The sequence below is a fragment of the Octopus bimaculoides genome, chromosome 9 (assembly GCF_001194135.2).
Source record: "Octopus bimaculoides isolate UCB-OBI-ISO-001 chromosome 9, ASM119413v2, whole genome shotgun sequence".
Lineage (NCBI taxonomy): Eukaryota > Metazoa > Mollusca > Cephalopoda > Octopoda > Octopodidae > Octopus > Octopus bimaculoides.
In genome coordinates, this window is record NC_068989.1 from 56,451,584 (window position 1) to 56,476,980 (window position 25,397).

Sequence of the window (25,397 nt, forward strand, 5' to 3'; positions counted from 1 at the left end):
TGTTCAAAAGCTTCATAGCATGGTCTTTCCTCTTGTTCTTGGTGGCTTGGGATAAAAACTGGCCCTTTCTCATCTTGCATGAGGAATACCGAATGTCTTCATGCACTACCTGCCTGATAAGAAACGCAGACACTCCCATGTCCCTGGCTATGGACTTCATTGACTTGGAGGGATCGTTGTCAATCATGACCTGAATCTCACCAACAAATTCAGGAGTTCTTTTATCAGAATAATCAGAGTGAGTTTTCTGAGCTGCCATACCTTTGTAATCACCATTAAATTCATCCAACTCTTTCTGAATCCTCTGCACTGTCCGCAAATTGATACCCACACTCTGAAATGTTTGTATTGGAGCTTCCGGTGCAAATGTCAAGCAATACAGCATGTCGTTTCCAAATTTTTGGCAGCGTGAATTGTGTCATGGTGCTGTTTTTCTCACAGACAGTGCCCAACTGACCCTACTATACTGTGTAATCGACAAAATCAAAAACAAACAATGCACAAGATCTAAAATAAACATGAAATAATATTGAGGCAAGATTTTTATGGTTGGATCCGCTTCTTATCACCAACCTCCACTTGCTTGTTTTTTGAGTAAGGGATTTTTATTTCAGAAGAAATTGAGAGCAGAGAACAACAGACAATTTGTTGATGGAAAATGATAACAAACTTCACTGGTTGATGAGCAAGGACATCACCGTCCATACTCATAGCTCAGCTTAGTTTTGTAAACATTCACACCAGCATGCACACACACACACACACATTACTCTCACCTGTTTCCAAGCAAGGTAATATTTCCCCATAGCTGGACATGTTTTTATGGAAGATTGGAAATGATTTACACTGCTTGTAAGACAGTGATACTCATTTACAACTATCATGTGATGTCAAAACAAGTACAGAACTCTCCTTCCATACACACACACACACACACAAAAGGCTTCTTTCAGTTTATATTGATCAAATTCCCTCACAAGGCATTGGTTAACCCAACTTTATAGTTACAAAACACCTGCCTAAAGTGCTTTAACTATAATGCCTAAAGTATTACAGGCCTAAAGTACCACAGAATAGGATTGAACCTTAGGCTCAACTGGTTTGAGGAGTGAATTTCTCAACCATACAGCTAAGTCCACATCAACTCAAATAGGAGCTGTTAATTATCTTGACCAAATCCTAATGGGATGGAAAACAAAGTGGATCTCTACAGGAACTGAAATGTAAAAAGATGAAACTAAATAATATAATGCAAATTCATCCTGATGTTCTAGTCTCAAGCAAGGCCACTACACAGCCATGTTTAAATGTAGTGGAAAGTTTATCATGAAACACCTAAGTTTAAATACACATCTGTTATGGACATTGGACATTTATCATTTATGTGCTTTGTATATCACGTACCACTTCAGATAGACTGACATAGTTTTTTTGTTCATTGGAGAGAAAGTAGCACATCATTAATGCATCAGGTGTAGTTAAGGACATAACTACCAAGTATGATCAACAACTACATTTTATGAGCCAATATGTGTGATAACTTGATTTACAACAAAGATCAGCCAAATTCCCCCTCATCTCATGTCTTATCATCATCATCATCCTCATTTAGTGGCCGTTGTCCATGCTGGTATGGGTTGGACAATTTGACCAAGGCTAGCAAGCTGGAAGGCTGCACCAGATTCCAGGCATGGTTTCTATGGCTGCATGCTCTTCCAAATACCAACCGAGAGTGTAATGGATGCTTTTATGTGCCACCAGTATCTGACACAACTGCGATTTCACTTGGATTGATGGATCTTCTTCTCAAGCACGACATACTGCCAAAGGTCTCGGTCATTACGTCCATGAGGCGCAACACTCGAAAGGAATACTTCATGAGCCACTAGCATCAGCGACTTTGCTTCCATGAGGCCCAACACTTGAAAGGTGCCATTTATGTTCCACTGGCATGGGTGCCAGTTAGGTGACATCAGTGTCAGCCATGACTATGATTTCACTTGGCTTGATGGGTCTTCTCAAGTACAGCATATTGCTAAAGGTCTCAGTTACTAGTCATTGCCTCTGTGAGGCCCAAAGTTCGAAGATCATGCTTCACCACCTTATCCAATGTCTTTCTGGGTCTACCTCTACCACATGTTCTCTCTACAGTTAGAGATCAGCACTTCTTTACACAGCTGTCCTTGTCCATATGCATCACATGACCATACCAGCACAGTCTTCTCTCTTGCACACCACATCTGATTCTTCTTACGCTCAACATTTCTCTCAAGATGCTTACATTTTGTCGAACATGTACACTGACATTGCACATCCAGCGAAATATACTGGCTTCATTTCTTTCAAACCTATGCATGCCCTTGGCTGTCACAGCCCATGTTTCACTGCCATGTAGCATAGCTGTTTGCACGCAGACATCATACAATCTACCTTTCACTTTGAGGGAGAGGCTTTGTTGCCAGCAGAGATAGGAGTTCTCTGAACTTTGCTCAGCCTAATCTTATTCTCAAAGCTATGCTCTCAGAGTATCCACCTCAGCTACTAACTTGGTCACCTAGATAACAAAAGTTACGCACTACCTCTAGCTTACCCCACTGGCAGTTGATGGAGTCTATTTTCTGTACATTTTCAGTGTTTATTGTACCTGTGCATCTTCCACAAACAAAAGCTATTTTCCTTGTTAACCTTCCTCTGGTATTGCTGCACCTCTTAAGTGTCCATAGCTTACACTGGCTACATCTTATAGAGTTACTACCTAGGTCTTTTCTACAGATTGAGCAGGGCCGTCTACCTGAAGGGATTTGTGATTCATCTGACTTCCTACTTACTAAGACTTTGGTTTTTGCTAGATTAACTCTAAGGCCCTTTGGTTCTAGACCTTGCTTCCATACCTGAAATTTCTCTAGTTCTGGTAGTGATTCAGCTATATGAATAAGGTCATCAGCATACAGGAGCTCCCAGGGACAGCCTGTTTTCAATTCCTCTGTTATTGCCTGGAGGACTAGGATGAACAAGAGGGAGCTGAGGGCTGATCTTTGGTGAACCCTCACTTGTACCCTGAATTCTTTGCTGTACTTGTTGCCAACCCTCACCTTACTGGTAGCATCCCTGTACATGGCTTGTACAGTTCTCACCAACCACTCATCTATCCCTTGTTTCTGCACTGACCACCAGATAAAGGATCAGAGGACCCTGTCAAAGGCTTTCTCCAAGTCAACAAAAGCCAAGTACAGCTGCCTTACCACAAATATAGCATTAGTGGTGCTTCTCCCTGGCACAAAACCTAACTGCATCTCATCTAGACTAACTATAATGTCAACTTATGTCCTCCTAAAAGAGGGAAGGGTTACTGTTGGAATGAGTTTCATCATGGGTCTTAGTGTTGACCTTGGGGAAAACAAAACAGCAACCGACTATATATAAAACTCCTTTAGTAATAATAATCAATAGTGTATGTGTGTGTTGACAAGAGGGATTTTGACAGAGGTGTATCTAAATTATGAGCGTTAAAAAATTTTACGAGCTGAACTGCTTAGTATTGAAGACATGTAGGAAAAGAGAAGATACGTTTAACAATTATGTAAAAGACAGGTGTCTCTAGGGACAGGGGGGGGGAATTAACAGTTTACTAATTTGCTGTTAGTTTGTGTGCAATTAAATATTTGCATAACATGTACTTAGATTTAAATGTTAGTATTGGCTACAGTCTAGGCTTGTAGAATTTTAAGAAGTAGAGAAATAGCATAAATTGGTTGATCGGTGGAGAGAATAAAAGAGAATAAAAGCAGAAAGAAACTGTTATAGAAAAGGTGTTGTCCATTTACAATCTTCTACCAAAACAGCTAACCTTTGCTTAAAACAGGCAAGGGTTTGACAGTAAGGGCATCTTGATATATAAAAACTTGCCTCAATGAATTCTTTCTGACCCTTGCAAACATAGAAAACAGAGGTCAAAACAATGATAATGGTAACCTTTTGACCTTAGCAAACTCTATCAATGACTCTACATAATTTCTTTATCAATGTCCTACTTTCTCTTTCTCAGTTTTTTCTCTCTCCTCTCTTTTGTATATACTGTTTACAGTACTGTCTCAGATGGTCATTCTAGATTAAAGAAGGTGGTGGCAGAAAATTTTATATGGGTGTTGATGACAAAGGGAGTGTGGAGAGGGTGACAGATCCATCTGTTTTAGTTTCTGATACCTGTTTTGAATAACTTAAAAAGAAGACAACTGAAATGTAATATTGAAATAAACTGCTTGTTTAACAATAACAATAACAATTGTTTGATATATTGTTTAACAATTCATAACAATATCAATATCAATAGTATTAATGCAAAAAAAACCCCAACAAAATAATATATTTGTAAATTGTAGACAAAATAAACTGAAGTATAATATAAAAGACACAGTCAAAATTTGTGGGTATGTCCAAATATGCAAGGAAGATAGTCACTGCACTTGTGGAATTATGTAAAATTCTGACTTGTTTGTACATACATACATACATAAATGGCACCTTGCACAAGTGTCTTCTGTAGATTCAGGCTGAGCAAAGCCTTGTGAGTGGATTTGGTAGACGGAAATTAAAAGAAACCCTTCGTATATATCCATGTGTGTGTGTGTGTGTGTGTGTGTGTGTGCATGTGTGTCTGTGTTTGTCCCTCATTACCGCTTGTCATCCAGTGTTGGTGTGTTTACATCCCTGTAACTTAATGGTTCAGCAAAAGAGATTGATAGAATAAGTACCAGGCTTCTAAGAAAAAGCCTGGAGTCAATTCATTCAACTAAAACCCTTCAAGGCAGTGCCCCAGCATGGCCACAATCAAATGACTGAAACAATTAAAAGATCAAAGATATATATATATATATATATATATATATATATATATACTAGCTGGTGTACCCAGCGATTCTAGGGAGTAAAGATGTTCTATTGAAACGCCTTATTACTCTGATATAAGAAAGCAATTTCGTTATAGCTGCGATAAAAGATGCATTTTCTGTCGTGAAAAAGTACAAAAAACTGTCAGCTGGAGGAGGGAGAGATTGTTGGAGTTTGGCGAGAAAGTACTCTTGACTCATCGTGGTATTTTAAAGGTGAATCTTATGAAGGCTGATTTATCAAAGGTAATATATACATGTAGTATATGTATATAAATATATAAATATATGAATGAAATGTTTAATGTTTAAGAATGAAATGAAGAAAGTGCAATAATAATGTTCACACTCACTGATGGTCGCTCTCAGTAACTGCCTTTAGCTTATGGAGTTCTTGTTTTATAACTATCTAAAAGCAGCCAGAAGAATAGACATATTGTTGAGAACAAATGATTTTGTTGGAGGTCTGTTATTTCAATTTCAGCCCCTGGTGGTCTAGAAGAGGTTAGAAGGGTCAAGTGGCAAAGACATTATTCTGCTTAGTGAATGCATCTGGGAAATGTATAAAAGCTGTCATTCACAGAAAAACTATTGTTTTACCGTGACAAAAACGCTGTTGAAGTGTTAAGTGAAATTTAGCAATCGAGGATCGAATCCACGCTATGCCTGCATGAAACTACTACAAATACGTTGTGGAATAAAAAAATTATCTACTGTCATGGAAAAAGTGTAACTGTAAGAATGCAGAATTATCGGAGTAACGAGCATTCAAAAAAGTATGTATGTATAGAAATGTATGAATGAAGTCTTTAAGGTTTAAGATTCAAATCAAGGAAGTGCTATAATAATGTTTAGCAGTTCAAAACTGAGTAGTGAAATGCAGAATTAGGTCGGCTGATTGTGAGAATCAAATATTGATCACTTCGCTAAAAACTGCAGGTGGTATGGGTTATTTCCCTTGGGTTGTTTAAATAAAATATTAGTAATATGTAGTAAATAGAAGGATCCATTGGAGAGCCTCTATTATCGAATTCTTTTCAACAATCTAAGTATGTCACAAGGTTTCCAGACATGAGTTCTACTCACATGTCAAATAAAGTATAAAATTGATATTGTCTGCAAAAATTAGAAATTGGACACACAAAAAAATCAAAGTAATCGAACATAAACAATGAAACCTGTAAAATGTTTCTAAATTCAATGGCTCAATTAGTTTCATGAAAATGTTGTATGAACTATAAATAAACAATAAATATCATGATTTGTAAAATAAGTATAAGTGATACAGGGTGTCCCAACTGAATGTGGTGTGGAAGTTTGGTTTCATTTTTTAAGAATTTTAAGCATTCAAAGTATGAGTTCATTGTATTGGGACATACTTATTAATTATGTTCTGGAATCAAAAATTTATGCATTGTCATCGAAAAATTTTAACTGGAAAAATGCAGAATTATCGGAGTTATGGGCATTGAAAGTGTACATGCATCAAGAAAGAGCAATAATAAGGTTTAGCAGTTCAAAACTGTGAGTAGTGAAATGCAGAATTAGGTCCGCTGAATCTGGAATCAAAAATTTATGTACTGTCATTGGAAACGTTTTACTGGAAAAAATGCAGAATTATCAGAGTTATGGCATTGAAAGTGTACACGCATCAAGAAAGTACACTAATAAGGTTTAGCAGTTGAAAACTTTGAGTAGTAAAATGCAGAATTAGGTCCGCTGATTGTGAGAATCAAATACTGATCGCTTCGCTAAAAACTAACAACTGTAAGTGCAGGTGCTATGGGGCATTTCCCTTGAGTGTTTAAAAAAATATTGTGCAGGTGGTGTGGGTTATTTCCCTTGAGTGTTTTAAAAAAAAAAGTTATATGAGATAGATATAAAGGTCCTTCCAGGGGCCGTATTATTGATTTTTTTCAACAATCTAAGTATGTTACAAAGTTTCCAGACATAAGTTCTACTCATGTGTCAAGTTTCATAAAAATTAATAAAACGATGTAGGAGGAGTTAGCTAACAACTCCACAAACACACACTGATTTTCCACAAATGTAATAGATATATATATATATGTATTATATATATATTTAAATATATGGATATGTACATCATATGGAGTATATAATTTTGCTGAATTGAGGACAGGAACACTGAAATAGTTTAGTGAAAGAAAGAGGTATAGTAAAAAAATGCTTGAGAAGCACTGACCTAGGCTATTCATTCATTGTTAATAGTGATGATAAGAAAGTTTCATTCTTCTTCATATTTTTAACTGCCTACCACCTACCTACCGTTTATCAATTATATGTTAATTTGATGAAATTCTGTCATAAACACAACCTCAAAACTCTACTGGATAATCATTGTATAAATGAGTTGTGGCTCTCACAACCACGTTAACATTTTTAATTAGTATTCTTGTGCTAGTTCCACAGTAAAAGTACAGCTTTGAAGATAAGAGCAATCATTTTTATTTGTCATTCCAAGATATCTAGTGTTTTAACCATGAGACTTGATTCCACAATGAGATTAAATACATGTCTTTTTAACCCTTCTGTTACCATATTTCTGTTGAAATACTCTACCTTCGTTTCAATTAATTTTGAAAGCAATGAAGAATTTATTAAAATAATTGCATTCTTATTAAGCTTGAGTTTGGAATGTAAATTATCGTGAAATTTTGATGGCAAAATTTTGATTTAGATCATTTTAAAACAGCAAATTTGTATCATAGAACTAAGGGCGGTCTCAGATGGGGTGGTATCAAAAGCGTTAAACACAAATATATATCCATAACTCATGCTATTTGGTGCTTGTTACACTTCTTCTAGGTATGCCTATACTCTAGGTACATTTCTTCAATACAGTTTATTTGTTTATTTTCATCTTCTCTCTCTTACATATTCTTGTTTCTACTTCATACTCTAATTACTTTGTAAACCTGTAATCATCTCCGAGTCTTATACAGAGAAAGACTTCTGAAATAGTCATTACATGATAGAGGATACTCAGAGTTCTTAAAGACAAATTTTCTGTTGTTTACACACACACACATACATACATACACACACATACATACACACATAAAAGGTCTGGATTATTTTAGTGAGTAGCAATAGTTATTCTAGACCTAACTCAATCCCTATTATTCACCCTTGGGTGCTTGTAGTGCATGCTCATTCTGTCGCAAGCATATGGACAAGACTCACCGGTTAGGAATAACACAGCCTTCTAATGTGCTACTTTCGGCTATATTTTCCTTTGTGTAGATTCACTAATTATCAGGGAGTACCAGAGAGAGGCCTGTCACCAGCTGGTGCAGAGGCTTGAACATATCAAGTAACACTTCAAGAGACTTCTGTATTAACTGCTACATAATACTGTACCACTGTCACCCCGCTATTTCTCTCAGTTCATGACTGACACCCCTCATAAGTGAGCCTACCTGAACTCATTGACTTCAGGGATCAACAAAGCTGTTAAGGCCAACTAATTTAACATTGTTTTCTTCTTCCCCTCCTATACCAGACCTATGGCAAATCAGCTAATTAGTTGGAGCTTCATTAGTTCTACACTGATTAACTCTGGCAATAAGTCAGCTTCCTCGCTGACCTATCCAACATAGCTAGGTGGGAGGGGACAAGGGATTAATTAATACTAAGCTATCCCACTATTTCTTACTAAATTTCTTTATTACTTAAACTATTGTTTAATTATCTTTTCCATAAATCATTTTTATTTGCTTGCTTTCTTTCTTTTTTCTTTCCCTTGACTAGATAAAAAAAAAATCTGACATACAAAGGTAAATGAAATAATTATAATAGGCCAGATGACAACCATAACACCAATATACAACTAACAGAAAGACTTATAAAGATTCAAATAGATAATAAAAGAAAACAGTAGTTTTACAATTATAACATTTTTAACAATGAAGTCTTTATCAAGTCTTAGTTAGCTGAATAGTTATATCCACAATATAACACAATCCGTCTATCTCAAATTGAATTTGTTTTGCGCAAACAAAATATAAACTTTCAACTGTGAGAAGAGAAACTATCTTTGGCATTTTATTTCATTTAAATGTACATTGATTGTATATCATCATTATCAAGCATCATTTTACATCTATTTTACATGATAGCATGGATGAGATGGGTCACATGGTTGCAGTCAGCACATGTTCAGTGGTACTGCTCATTTAGTAGGTCAGGGGATCTAATCTCACTAGCGTTTAATTTTTGGCTTAGTTTCTGCTGCTCCTAATACCAACTTAATTTCCAGAATGTACTGGGTGTTTTTCTTGTGCCACCAGTGCTAGAGAGACTAAAGAATAACATTGAAATGTTATTGGAAAGATCTATAAATCTTAAATAGTGAAAATACCCTCAGATGTGATGCTCAACTTCTGAATCAAATAAGATGTTGCAAATAATCAGTCTCTAAATAAATTAGCTATTTAACCCCCACAGTAACCCTGAATAGATGCATTCCATCTGTGATCATCCACTTTTCTTGTTTTTCTACAGCCCATATAATCCAATGCATTCTTGTTTTTTTTTTTTCAAAGATGGTAGAGTGTCATTTGAATGAAATTTGGCTGCTCATTCTAGCAGGTCAGGCTCTACACAGAGGCTCCATGTTGATAATGTGGAGTCTCAGGTAGTATAAAACATTACAATATACTATAATTGGCTTGTAATAAGGGAAGGAAAAATTAGACTTTGTCTTTGGCCCTCCTAATTATGGATACTTAGTTCTGAATACCAAATACAAATTGTATTTGACTGTAACTGTTTTATTTTTTTGTTCAGTTCTTCTTTATCACAAGGACTACTAACCATTTTGGTTAAGACAAATACCATCCTTGGTTCTCTGGATCACACTAGGAATCTTGTGTTAATGACCTCTAGCTAAATTAACTTAATTTTGTGTTTTCCCTGTAGCTTTAAAACAAAGAAAGAAACACTTACAACTGTTAATTCTTGCATGATGTATTGTTTAAAAATTAGTTCTAGTGTACTAGTCTCATTTTGATCAAATGTTGTGCCAATGAATTCAGATTTGTTTTTTGTTTTTGTTTTTTTTTGCATTAGAAAAATTTTTTTTTTTTTAAATAAGTGTTGTGGTTAACATTAAAGCATTGTTATGTGACAGTGAAAAAACTTCAGTCCTTCCTTTGTGAAGAATGGTAACATTGTTCACCATATGTAAGGTAGAGGGGTGCAGCAGTAGCATTTCTCCTCACAACTGCTCTACTCTGAAGGAGTGTGAAGAATAACACAGATGAATCATAAATTAGGAGGTTAGGGACTGCTGAAGACATGAATTGGTTAATTTCTGTTTATTTAAATAAAGAAGACCACATGAATTGCCTTCAAGTGACTGTGGGCGTTTTAAATAGCTGAATAATATTTAGGCTGACAAGGGAGTGGAGTAAATCCTCTTTGTTAGTTAGTATTACTTTATTAAGGACTATTTCCTCACAAAGTTCTGGGGGCACCAAGAATTCCTATTATGAATAACTAGTCGAGGATTTTCCAGCCTAATTTTTTTAAAATTAAAACTCTTGTTGATACATGCAATGTAGTACAAATGAGAGCTTGATCATCTAAGGACATCACATAGTCTTTAACTCTTTTGATAGTAATCATCCTGTGACCACCACCCTTAGTTCTACAACACCTCTAAAATCAAGTTACAAAACTTCAATCTTAATAGCCTAAAAACCATTATAAACCAAAATTGTAACTCCTACTTCAACTCATAATTTGAAAAAGTAATATAATAATCAATAATATCAATACACCAACTTGTTTTTGTACGTCCGTACCTGTGGTGTGTGTCACACTTACTTCAAAGGAAGAAGTGAGTGGCAAAGTGGGAGAGAGGACAGAGAGGAAGTGAGAGAGAAAGAGAGAGTGAGAGAAACAGTGAGTGGTGACGGTGTTTGTTTTGTGTTTTTAAATGTTTATCACATCGCAAGAAAAGTTGATACATAGATACATACACACATTGTTAAATTAAAAGCAGGAGAGAGGAGGGACACAGAGGAAGAAAGAGAGAAAGTGAGAGAGAGACAGTAGATACATAGACAAATTGTTAAATCAAAGACAACTACAGCAAATATTAGATGTCACTTTCACTTTTCATTACCACACAAGGATAAAATTAACTTACAAGTGGCTGAGTACCATTACCGTAGTTCTCAGGGAGATTCAGCCTCACACAGAATATGACAAGGCTGGCTCCTTTGAATTACAGCTACAACTCATTTTGGTGAGCTGAGTGGACCAGAGCAAGATAAACCATCAAGTGATTGGAAGAAAATGAAAAAAGATCCTGTATAGGGGCAGGAAAATCTTTTTAGTCGTTAGGGTCACTATAGGTGTTAATCTGGTCCTAACAGCAGTATTTGTGGGTCTCACAGATCTGGAGGCCAAGCCCCCAGATAAACACTAATGTGAAGACTGTTGTTATCAAACTGAGCGTGAGTCAAGGGCGGATACACGATGGAATAGCAATTATTTTGTCTTAGCTTTCACTGCTTATACTGAACGCATGACATTTTTGCCTTATGATATGGAACAATTCCTTTTCTTTCACTCTTTTTAAAAATTGGCACTCTGTCAGTTTTGACAATGAGGTTCCTGTTTATCTGATCAATGGAACAGTCTGCTCATAAAATTAATGCGCAAATGGCTGAGTACTCCACAGACATGCATACCATAATCTGGGACATTCAGCCTCACACAGAAAGTGACAAGGCTGACCCCTTTAAAAATACAGCTACAACCCATTTTTGCCAGCTGAGTGGACTGCAGCAAGGTGAAGTAGAGTACCTTGCTCAAGAACACAGTACACCGCAAGAATCGTACTCATGACTTTATGATCTTGGGCCGAATGCCCAAAACCACTGAGCCATGCACTCTCTTAACTGTAGCAAAAAGGAGTGAAGCGAGAGAGACAGAGAAAGGAAAGCATCAGTCATTTACAATGACAAATAGACTGATATACGATTGATCTTTTCTAGCTTTTTTTACTTTTAACAATGAAGAGGGAAAGACATTTAGTAATGAATAGAGGGGTAAATCTTTCAGGAGTTTACATTTTTTTTTCTGGGAGTTCTAGAACGATCGAGTGTTAGTTCTCTCTTCTTTCCCCCCGCCTCTGGTACTTATTCACATTGTTTCATAGCTCTTCAGGTCTTTTAGTTGGGGGAAAAACCATGTTTCTTTTTCAGGCACGTTTAATGTTTTCTCTACAAACAACAAACAAGCCCGCCTGCTTCCCTTCCTTTTCTTTTTCATACAAAAGCTAATGCAAATTTTGAACGGGGTATAACTGTGAAAAGAGCCCAGAAAAATGGGTAATAACCCCTACAAAATGGGTGAGGGAGAAAAGTTGCCAACAGGTGGCTACACGAAATTCAACTCTATACTTTAAAAAGTGCCTTCTACCATAGCCTCGGACCAACCAAAGCCTTGTGAGTGAATTTGGTAGATGGAAACTGAAAGAAGCCCGTCATATATACGTGTGTGTATGTGTGTGTGTGTGTTTTGTGTCTGTGTTTGTCCCCCCACCACCACCACCATTGCTTGACAACTGATGTTGGTGTGTTTGCATCCCCGTAACTTAGCTGTTCAGCAGAAGAGACTGATAAAATAAGCACTAGGCTTACAGGGAATAAGTCCAGGGGTCGATTTCTTCAACTAAAGAGTAGTGCTCCAGCATGGCCACCATCAAATGACTGAAACAAGTAGAGGAAGAATAAAAGAATACCAGAAGAATGTTTTCCATACCACTAAACCAAGGTTCTTTGAATATATGTGATGTATTTTAAGGCTAAATAGTAATTCTGTTTACGTTTTTGCTTGGATTATATAGTTATTGGTTTTACACTTCTTTCTATATTCTGTAACTATCACAATATAGAAACATTTCTCATGGTACCAGCACACAATTTACAGATGCTTACATTTTCTATGTTTTCAATGAATTTTTCACAGGTCCAGCTAGCTCCTATTAATACGCCTACAATTCATAAACTCTTAGTGTAGTCATTAACATGTCACCAAATAAATCTCACCAACAACAATAAATCTTTTTTTTTTTTGCTTTAAAGTAATCCAAATTAAAACCTTCCATCAAAATTTCATGTTAACTTAAGTTACAAACACTAGCTTAATACAGAGAAAGTTACTTTACTAAAATTCTCCATATAAAATGAAATAAAACTACTATACTTCAGCATAATTATAATAGCAAAATGGCTAATAGGGTTAATCTCTGCCAATCCAACAGGTGACTAAAAGGAACTTATGTAATTCATTTAAGACCAGGATCCAAATTCATTTTACTTGTCAACTTAGTTGTTCTGCTTTCCCACATTTACAGTTTTATAACCATTTGACCATCCTACTCTAGTTTAGAATTGTCATCATTGTCACCACCATCACCATAATCATCTTTGTTTTAATGTCCACTTTTTCATGCTTGCATGGGTTAGCTGGAGTTAATTGAGGCAGATTTTTTACAACCAGATGCCCTTCCTGTTGCCAATAGTTATCTGTTTCCAAGGCTAGGTAATATTTCCCCCATGGCCAAATCCTTTTCATAAAATACTGGAAATGAATGACATTCATTTACAACAATCACACAGTATGAAGACAAGGAAACATACACACACACATACATCAGGCTTTTTGAGTTTCCATTTACCAAATCCACTCACAAGCCTTTAGTTGGCCATGGGTTACATTAGAAGACACTTGCCAAAGGTACCATGCAGCGGAACTGAACCTGAAACCATGTGCTTGGGAACAAACTTCTTAACCACACAACCACGCCTAAGTCAATGTCTTTTTTTTGTTTCTTGAAAATTTAAACATCCATAAATTGTAGGAATAATGGCTCATTTCTATAAGAAAATGAAAGCAATGATAGTTTTAAAAAAGTATTTATTCAATATCACAGCTTTAGTAAACTCTAAAGCTAAAATAATAAATAAATATGTTTCTTTTGAATTGCAGTTGTAGCGGTAATTCCTTCTCTACTTAAATTTATTTAAGGTTTCAAGTAAGCTACAAGACCTTGTAAATATTTTCACGACTAATTAACACTTGCAGGAGAGGTGTCTGCTAACTATCTAAACAGACAAGCAATGACAGTCACATCATTGCTGTTGTTTAGATTAAGGTCAACCTAGATCCAGGAGCTCCATAATCAAACTTGTTCCAACCAGGACAATTCCATCTTTTATTTAGACATAGTATATTCAAGATTACAATTTCTGATATATCTTTTTTGTTTTTACTCTTTTTTTTAAAGGTAGGATGCGAGTTAAAGGGAATTGGCTGTTATTTCTAGCAGGTCAAATAACTATGTAACAACTCTTCTATTTGGTCAATCAGAGTTATCTACCTTTATTCGATGTAATAGATAACGGAAATCTCCTAAACTAATGGATCTTATTGTTTTTAAAATTGTATCTAAATTATAGATACGAAGAAAGGCGGTGCCCATGACCCTCCACAGGGCTTCTGAGACTGGTAGGAAGGAAAGAGGGAGAAAAGTATCCTTAGACCAGAGATCTAGTTTGAATATTTGCTATAGAGGGACTCTGATAAACGCACCCATATTGCCAGGTAGTGGTGTTAAAATAGGTAATGAATTAAGTTTATATATTTTTGTAGAAAAATATAAATAAATAGTTAATGACTTCTTTGCATCATACACACACACACATGCACGCACGAAATGATGAAGCTGCTCTTTTTTGTTTTCTAAATGAAGCAGATAGCAGAAAGAACAGCAAAAACACACACACACACATTTATACATATACTATCATCATTAAATGTCCGTTTTCCATCCTGGCATGGGTTGGACGGTTTGACAGGAGCTAGCAAGTCAGAAGACAGACTGCACTAAGCTCTGCTGTCTGCTTAGAAATGGTTTCTACAGTTGGACGCCTTCCCTAATGCTAACCACTTTACAGTGTGTAGTGTGTACTGGGTGCTTTTCTATGTGGCACTAGCAGTAGTGTAGTCTCTAAGTAACTTGCAAGGCCAGACACCATCAACTGAGAGCAAGAGGAGTACTGAGGGAGGTGGCTTTGTGCCAGTGATAAGAGGTTAGAATTTGAATAGAGGACAGAAATAGTGTCTTGCAGTACAGGAGATACATGGCTATCTCAGTAGGAGAGAAGGAGAGAGGGGGAGAGAGAGAGAGAGAGAGAGGGAGAGAGAGATAGAGAGAGAGAGAGAGTGGGAGAGAGATATATATATAGAGAGAGAGTGGTGGAGTAAAAAAGTACAGAGAGAGAGAGAGAGAGAGAGAAGATGGTGAAGAAATGACAGGTGGTGGATACACTTAAATTACAGAGAGATGTATATAAGTAATGTAGAGCCAAGGACCAGCTAGGGTGAAGGGTTAAGTTCAAGAGATTGCAAAAGGAGATTGGGAGATGGAGGGGAGACAATACTTCGTCAGTGGTTTCAAAGGTGGGTGATACTGCCCTCCTGGGGGCGGTAGAAAGATCAGGAGTGGGATGTTGAAGAAAAGTGGGGAGATAATGGGGTATCCAAAATGGAGCAATGGATGTAACCCCCCACCAAAAAAAATAAAATAAAATAATGGGTTAATTAGGTTATGTTTTATTTGTGAAATACAGTTGTTCTGAAACTGTTGCAGACAGTAGTGTGTTTATGGTGGTATGAGGAGGAGGCGGGGCTAGGAATTTGGCCTGAGTGCCAAGGGGGTGGCAAACTGAAAAAGTTTGGGAACCACTGGTTTATGTCAATCCCAGATTGAAGAGAAAGACATATGCATGGCAAACATGGTACCTGATGACCAACTGAAATTGAATTTAAAAGTAGTATAGATGTAGTAACTTGATGTATTAAGTATAATACACAAATATAAGTATCAAAATATTCATGTAATCAGGTGATAGCCACTGGACTCTATGTGAAGCACAAGTCGCTCTAATTCAAGAGTAATCTGATAAAGAGTAATCTGATAAGTTGCTTGGAAACAAAAGTTGTATAAAATGGTAATGAAAAAAAAATGCTCACATCATCAATAAGAGTAAATGATTTGATGAAGGTCAAAGGATGAGTTAGTGAAAAAAAGAGATCTTTTGATAACTGTCTGATTATCACTGAAATATTTGAATGACAAAAGACCAAAGTATAATAAAATAAAAGTTCATTATCATCATTAACATCTCTTTTCCATGCCTGCATAGGTCAGAAAGAATTTGTTGATGCAGATTTTCCAGAGCTGGATGCCTTCACCTGTTTCCAAGTAAGGTAATATTTTATCAGAGTCAGGCATATTTGTCATAGAATATTGGAAACAAATTCTGATGCATGTTTACAATTATCATAGGACATCAAGACAAGAGTATGTGTATGCACACACACACACACACACACACACACACACACACAAAACAAGCTTCTTTCTGTTGACCAAATCCACCTTACATAGCTTTGGTTTGCACAGGGCTTTAGTAGGAAACACTTGTCTGTACATTGGCAGAGACAAAGATGGACTGAAAAAGATTAAAAAGCACAGGTGCTGGTGCCACATAAAAAGCACTGGTGATGGTGCCACATAAGAAGCACACAGTACATTCTGAAAGGTGGTTGGCATTAGGAAGAGCATCCAGCTGTAGAAACCAGGCCAAAACAGACTATGGAACCTGGTGCAGCCCTTGGCCTTGCCAGTTCCTGCCAAGCTGTCCAACCCATGGCAGCATGGAAAACAGATGTTAAATGTTGTTCATGATGATGATGCAATGATTTAGCACAAAGATCTTTGAATGCATTTTTGTGTCTGTTTTACTATGCTGGCAGGAGTTGGATGTGGTTCATGGTATATCACCTCTCATCACATGTCTTTGGTACCTGACGTAGGCAGCAACAGAAGAAACTGCTAATCTCTACTGATATGATTTATGCTACTTTGCTGACATGATTTTAACAGCTGGAACTTATGCCTTTTGCCAACCACTGTACACCAATGACTGAATGCATCTAACTGGGCTACGGGTATTATGAAGATGAATTTATCAACAGGAATAATACAGCATTTAAAGTCAACAGATGTTATTTAATTTGCAAAACATTTTTGTGATGGACTGAAACTTGAGTGAGACTTAGAAAAAAGAAACAATCCAACAAGGATTCTATAGTATTGATTACAAATATTTTTTGGCACAAGGCCAGCAATGTCGGGGAGGGGGTCAGTTGATTACCTCAACCCCAGTACTAAACTGATACTTATTTTATCAACCCCGAAAGGATGAAAGGCAAAGTTGACCCTAGCAAGACTTGATCTCACATCCCAGACAGACGAAATACTTCTAAGTATTTTGCCTGGTGTGCTTACGATTCTGCCAGCTTGCCACCTTAGGATTCTATAGTAATAACAAGACATAAGTACTTACAGTGATTTCAAGTAGACCTTTGTCGTGGTCAAAGTTGAGTTGTCCCATATAGTTACGGCTATGTAGGAACACTATAAAGACCTGCTTCATCCTCAAAGCAATGACTTGACGGCAGGATTTGTAAGCTTTGTCTCGTACTTCCATCACTTGTTCTAAATGCTGCAATAGATGAAGAAAGAGCTTGTTAGTTGTAGATACAACCAGCAGAGATACCCTGCATTGCTTGGGATTAAAATGGCATAGTTTTTTATTGTTTTACTTGTTTCAGTCATGTGACTGCGGTCATGCTGGAGCACTGATCGAATTTTCCGTCAACTCTGTCTGAGAAATGATGAGGACCATACTAAACTCTTATACCATACCAAAGTGCAGTGGCTGTCAAAAGGAAACTGCGTTGTACACTTTGTTGAACTGTTTCATATAATTATATCTTTCTTTGAAGTTACTCCACTATCTGCTTCATTGATGGTTGCATTGATGGATGCTTTCCTTTGTGATATATTCACAAAACTAAATGATTTGAATAAGTTATTGCAAGGAAACAGAAAAACTCACATTGACTGTAAATCATTTATCACTACCTTCATTTCGAAATTGGTGCTGTATAAGACTAACATTTCAAAACGTTAATTCCCTCAATTTCCACACCTTGATTCTTTGAAAGATGAATTGGCTGATGAGGATTTAACTACATATCTCAACTATATACAATCATTGCATGATGACATAGTGGAGTGATTTCATGATGTTACTGCACTGAAAATTCTAAACTGGTACAGTAATCAATTTGAGGTCGATGACACTCCATGGAACCTAAGTAAGGCATGTGTAAAATTTAAATGAAATCAGTTATGTAGTTCTCGAGTTTTAGTGATGCACACATACACACAGACAGATACATACTCTCAGTTTTATATAGAGAGATTAATGTTTAAATCATAATTGCTTTAATGTCCACATTACCACAGTTATATGGGACAGACAGCTTTCACAGAGGCAGATTTTTTTTATAGCCAGATGTCCTTCTTACTCTCAATTCTGGGTGCCTGAAATTGAAGGACATCACTTGTATGGTGACACTCATTTACAACCCTTGTGCAATATCAAAAAAAAGGGGAGACACAAATGTACACACATACATTTTACTTGTGCTTGTATGGAAAGAAGATTGTTTTCACAATCATATGGTTCTGGGTTCAATCCCATTGCAAGTCCCCTTGGGCAAGTGTGTCTTCTACTATAGCCTCAAGCTGACCGAAGTGTTGTGAGTGGATTTGGTAGATGGAAACTGAAAGAAACCCATTGTATACATCATCATCATCATCATTTAACATTTGTTTTCCATGCTGGCCTGGGTTGGTATATATAGAAGCATTTGTGTGTATGTGTGTGTGAGAGAGAGAGAGAGAGAGAGAGAGAGAGACACAGAGAGAGTGAGTGTTACTGTCACCTTGCCTTGACATCACATGATAGTTGTAAACAAGTGCATCTGTGATGTAAGCAGTTTCCCTTTGTTTCCAATATTTTGTGGAAATATGTTTAGTCAGTGAGGAAATGTAACCTTGCTTGGAAACAGGTGGGAGTTGGCAACAGGAAAAGCATTCTGGTGGTAGAAAATTTGTCTCAATAAATCCCATCTGACCATGCAAGAATGGAAAAGTGGCATTAAAACAATGATGATGATGCACATGACAGGCTTCTTTCAGTTTCCATTTACTAAATCCACTCATGACTTGGAGAAGACAGTTACCCAAAGTGGCAAGCAGTGGGACTGAACCTGAAACCATGTTGCTGGTAAGCAACTTCTCAACCACACATCCATGCTTGCACTTCAAAAATAAGAAAGTTCAGTATTAATACATTAAAACTGAGAATCTCTAAAGTGGGTTGTCAACAGTATTTAAACACACAATTTTTAACATGATTCCAAAGAAGCTCTGTAAAAAAAAAAAAAAAGAATGAAAATGAAGAAGTCAATGAAACTTACATTTAAAAAATTTTTTAATGAACCAACTTCTTTCCTGATCTTTCGCAAGGCCTCTTTGGTTTCATGGTATCTACGAGTTGTAAAATCACAGTCTCCTTGTCTGCAACAAAATATACACAAATTGAAGTTATTTCAGTAACAAATGGGAAACCTACAAACAACACTAATTGTAAAATAATAGATTTTTATATTTAAATTTTTGTCCTAAAAAAATTAGTAAGCAGTTGTTATTGTTTAACCCAGCTTAATCAGAATTATGATCAAAGAGAGTCTAACCACAACCACCCTGTATTTTTAGGGGTATATGAGAGAAGGTGCCGAAAAATTTCTGGCTTTAAAGGTATTACAAAAGACCTGGTTGGAGGCCCAACCTTTCGTATTTTTTACAGGAGTTAGAAAAACTGAAGGACCACTGTAACAAGTGTGTGAATCTGAGAGGGGAATATGTTGAATAAAGTCATGATTAACTGATCCTCCTGTATTTTCTTTTACCCAAAGCCATGAATTTTTCAGCACCCCCTCGTATGTTAAGGACTACATTATCCAGTATATTCTTTTTTTTTATTCCTTACTTAAGCTGGTAGTGCATGACTTGAAGGACATTTGACTGCAGAGTAAGATGAAGTTAAAAGTGATAATTTACTCAAGCTACTTCAGTGATAACACATCTTAGAAATGTAGATATGTATTGTGTGCCCCTGTATGACCAGATTACCCTGGTTAGAAGCAAAAAAAGTAGTGTACATGCATGCACCTATGTTTATGACAGGATGGTCAGAGCTGGAATTTCTTTGATCATAAGTCTGCTCAATCAGGTTTAACTGAATCAGACAAACATCACACTCACGACAGCCATAGCAACAAGACTATATTAACATCAACAACAAAAACCCTATGACTCTATTGAGCAAACAAGGGAACCTTGCTGTGATCACATAACCAGTTAGAAACAACAGCCAAATTTCCATCATTTAATACTCTACTGTCTTTGATGATGAGATGACAGTGGCCACTGCTGTCATCATCATCCTCATATGTATGATTCCCAATTCCATGTTGGACAGATCCTAACAGTCTGAAGCAGATCTCATTTGGAGTCATTGCCCTCCTTGACGTTTTGGCTCATATGTTTTGTTTTGGGCCTGGTTTCTACTGCTAGAAGCCTTTCCTAATACTACCCACGTTAGAGAGTGTTGTAGGTGTATTTTATCATGGTATCAACACAAAAGAAGACACTTTAGAAGAAGTGGTCCTGGAAAGACTGTATGTGTGTGCGTGTGGAGAGAAAGGGAGGAAGAGAGAGAGATAGTTTTTTTATCTTTATTTTTATTGGAGGATAACCTTGCAACCCCAGATTTTTCTTTTCTAAATATCATGTAGTAGGAATGTTAGCAGAATCCCAAACATGAACTCACTACCCAGAAACTGAACTCTAAATTACTGAGTTCAAATGTGAAAGTAATCATAAAAAAAAAAAACAAAAGAGAGTCTTGTCAGGGATTGATGACATCAGCAAGCATCTAATCTGATTTAGGTCCAGATAAACACATTAAAAATTGTTCTTATCAGTATTTGGGCTGACTAGCAAAATACAATAGATTCAGCAGATGCTTAACTTGTTAGAAACCCTGTACAATATTTTGCTGACACAGATCAAACCACTATCAGTTTTCCTACACTGTGTTTTAACCTATTGTAAACTAACACAACTGATAAGTAATTTAAGAAAGAGTGGAACATGAAGGTGATATGATGAGAGATAATAATGAGCATGATGAAGAATAATAAATTATACAGACTTGTGTTTCTTACCAGTACATATCATTAATTACCATTTAACCAGGTTTAAGGTGCCAGAATCATTAGCATGCTAGATAAAATGCTTTGCAGCAGTTCTTCCATCTTTATAGTGTCAGTTCAAATTCTGCCAAGGTCAATTTTCCTTTCGTCCTTTCAGAATTGATAAAATAAGTACCAGGGTTGATGTAATTGACTACTTACCATCCCCAGAAATTTCAGGACTTGTGCCCTTAGCAGAATGGATTATTTAACCAGGTGTATTGAGATCATTGTTAGGGTTGTCAGGCTAGTGTACATGGGTCTCAATCTATAGGATCTGTAGAGGGCTAATTGCTTTCAATGTTTCATAGAACCATTTAAACTATCCAGATTGAACTCAACAGTGGAGGACTTAACTACCTGTGGTGTAGCAGTAGTCTCTCTACTTGAGGTATAAAAGAAACCTCACTATCTGTGGTGTAAGAATTACCTCATCATTTATGGTGTAGGAAGTGCCTCACCATTTGAGGTGTATAAGTTGCCTCACTATTTGTGATGTCAGAATTCATCATCATTTAACGTTCCTTTTCCCATGCTGGCATGGGTTGGACAAGTATTGCCTCAACATCTGTGGTGTATGAGTTGCTTCACAATCTATGGTGCAAAGTTTGCCATGCCATATGTGGTGTAGAAGTTGCCTCACAATCTGTGGTGTAATGTTGCTTCACCATTGATAGTATAACAGTTGCTGCATCATTTATAATGTTACTTTACCATTTGAAGTGTACAAATTACCTTACTATTTGTCGTATAGAGTTGTCTCCCAACTAAATGTACAGGCCTGCAAATTTAAGCACACTGACGAACATGGTCTCATTGATTTTCCAAAACATTACCTCATTGCATTACTGGTACACTGTTATTCACACATCAGGGTTACAAAGAAAATGAACTTAGTGCTGGTTTTCTTGATGCATTTTGAGACTCCTGATGGTTTGCTGTGCTTGAGAAGACATGTCAAGCTAAGTAAAAGCGTGGTTATCCTTGCATACATTCCTAATTTTGCAGGCTTGTGTGGGTACTGGTGCCTCATAAAAAGCACCTGTACTGGTGCCTCGTAAAAAGCACCTGTACTGGTGCTATGTAAACGCACCCATGCTGGTGCTGCATAAAGGCACCCAGTACACTCTGTAAAGTGGTTGGTATTAGGAAGGGCATCCAGCCATAGAAACCATGCCAAAACAGACAATGGAGCCTGGTCAGCTCTTCAGTCGACCAGCTCCTGTCAAACTGTCCAACCCATGCTAGGATGGAAAACAGACATTAACTGATGATGGTGATTTGACTCTGAATCAAGTCTGATCAAGTAAACCAATGACAAAAAGTCTTCCAGACATAACCATCCAGGTTTTTTTTTCTAGGCACAGTATTACCCAGAATGCCATACATTCCTGGTTCTTTTTCTGTTTTTGTAAGACGGTAGCATGTGATTTGAAGGAACTATGGTAGTTATTTCTAGCAGATCAAGGAACCATATTTTGACTCAGTTGTTGGCTCACCAACTTTCTTGTATTTGTTGGTGTTTTCTGGCAAAACATTATATTTTGTCATTTCCCCAGTACCAATGGGTGCAGGTATACACTGAAGTTTAGGGACAAAATAGTTTAACCCTTTAACATTCAGATTATTCTGTCAAATATAATGCTTCCTTATTTACATTCACCATCATCATCATCATCATCATCATTTAACATCTGTTTTCCATGCCGGCATGGGTTGGACGGTTTGACTGAAAACTGGTAAGCCAGGGAGCTGCACCAGGTTCCAATCTGATTTGGCATGATTTCTACAGCTGGATGCCCTTCCTAATGCCAATCACTCCAAGAGTGTAGTGGGAGCTCCTTACATACCACTGACACAGGTGCCAATTATGAAACACTGGCATCGGCCATGATTCTGATCACACATGGCTTGACAGGTCCTCTTCTCACGCTGTTTTGAATTAATCAAGCACTATCTCATAGCTCAGAGATTTTGATGATGTGATTATATACTTTTAGAATGACACTGTAGGGTAGGTGTGAGAGGTCAGATCTGGGTGGTTTGAACATAAAACAGGTAAAATATTTGGGCTGGATATGGCTGGTTTAAATGCTAGAGGGTTAAACTGATCTCAACAAGTTAATACTGGCAAATATGGTAATTTGGAATAGAAAAATCAATAGGATCTGATGTTATCTACACTTGTCAGGTGTTTTGGCTATGTCAGTATCTTTTACCTATTACTTGTTACAGTCACTGGACGGTGGCCATGCTGGGGCATTGCCTTGAAGTAAAACAAATTGACTCCAGGGCTTATTTTTTTAAGTTTGATACATATTCTATTGGTTTTTTTTCCAAATCATGAAGTTACAGGGATGTAAACAAACCAATGCTGGTTGTTAGGTGGTTGGGGGAAGAGGACAAAGACGGGCATTAAGACACACAAACACATATGATGGGCTCTCACACAGTTTCTCTTTACCAGTTTCACTCGCAAGGCTTTGATTGGCCCAGAAGACACTTACTCAAGATGCTGTGTGGTAGGACTGAACCTGAAACCATGTGGTTGTCAAGCAACTTCTTAACGACACAGCCATGCTAGCACTTTAGAAAAGTGGTTGCTACCATTTTTTTTAGCAACTGGGTACCCACTTATAATAATTGAATATGGGTATACAAGTAGAGGTAGCAATACTTCCAATATTTTGGGGCCTTCTTAACTGAATAAGACTGGATGCAGTTAATATATATCTTAATCATTTGGCATTTAGATTTCTTTGTCAAATGTAATGCTTATTTATTCACAGTTTTGAATTAATCATACATTATCTCATAGCTTCAAGATTTTGATGAGGCGATTGTTTATTTTTCGAATGACATTGTAGGATAGGTGTGAGAGGCCTGATCTAGTTAGATTGGACATAAAACAAATAGAATATTTTAGTTGGATATGGCCAGTTTCAATGCTAAAGGGTTAAAGAACTGGAGGTGGTTCATGTTTAACCACAAATAAACTCTGACAGAGCAGAATTATTATCAGACACTCCAGCCATGACATCTTGCTTTTTCTTAATCAGATATAGTGTATTTCAGACGACCCTTTTTTTAAAGATAAGGTGAAATTTGAGAGAGATGTAGCTGTTATTACTAGCATGATGAACAACCTCATAGCTCTTCTACATTGACTTGAAAATTGCATATTTTAGTATATTATGAGATTAATATATTAGGGAAGGAATTCTCTAGAGTGGCTGACTTCAGAAATGATGCAATGTAGAAAATGAATTGTAGTTACAATACACAAATTCAAGTGGCAGTATGGTGCAGTTGCTTAGTTCTGAAGAACAGAAAACTGGTAAAAGAATCAGAGAAACAGAGAGGACACAGAAAAGATGATGAATGAAGAACTCAAGATATTTTTCAATAATGGGCGATTTATTGGAGAAGCTAGAAAGGTTGTCATGTAAACCCTTAATGTGAGAGTTAATGTTGATGGTTTTGCAAGTGTACATCAGTAAAAATACACGACAATATTCAACATTACAAATATTACAAAGTTAATGAATGGTAATTAAAGTCAACAAACAAAACAATGGTAAGACAGCAAGAGACCTTACATATATGATTCCTCAGATACTCTATCTCTCTCTCTCTCTCACACACACACACACACATGTAAAAATTTCAGTGATAACAAAAAACTGTAACATCATTGAAAATAAACAGCAATATTGTGTGTGTATGTATCCCAAAAGTAACCATACAGAGGTGAAGTAATATGTAAGAGAGACATAAAATTAAGTTTACCTCCTTTCTGTCGCTTCAACACGTTTATTTATCTCTGTTATCTCACTTTGAATATTCTGTGTTGTTCGTCGAGTATTAATTCTGTCTGGACAGATAAGACATGCTTTCTCTTCATCCGCCTGATTAAGCAATAAAAACAATATTTCACAAGCCTGCTGACAGTAGCAAATTTGACACACACACACACACAATCATCATCATCTTTTTAATGTTCCTTATTTTCATGCTAGGATGTCATATTTTGTCTCTACTTTGGCCAAAGTGAAAATTTGTTCTGTCTGGCTCTAATGAAAGTAGCATCAATTTTTTTAGATCGTTCAATTTTTCTCAACTAATCAATAGACCAATTGAGTAAACCTGTCAGTAACATAACTATAATAACTACTGCAAACAGCTGTAAGTTAAATTTGCTCTAATAATGGAAAAATAGTTAATGACCAT

General features: G+C 36.7%; 1 protein-coding gene across 1 annotated transcript in view; it reads right to left on the reverse strand.

Annotated features, from left to right (window-relative positions):
• LOC106873121 (structural maintenance of chromosomes protein 6) overlaps positions 1–25,397 on the reverse strand; it is a 147,570-nt gene that overhangs the window by 52,911 nt on the left and 69,262 nt on the right. Inside the window, exons 22-24 of the mRNA XM_014920348.2 lie at positions 24,957–25,075; positions 19,329–19,428; positions 17,342–17,500 (exon numbers count right to left, since the gene is read on the reverse strand). Of these exons, the coding sequence (XP_014775834.1) occupies positions 17,342–17,500; positions 19,329–19,428; positions 24,957–25,075 (378 nt within the window). The remainder of the gene's footprint in view (positions 1–17,341; positions 17,501–19,328; positions 19,429–24,956; positions 25,076–25,397) is intronic.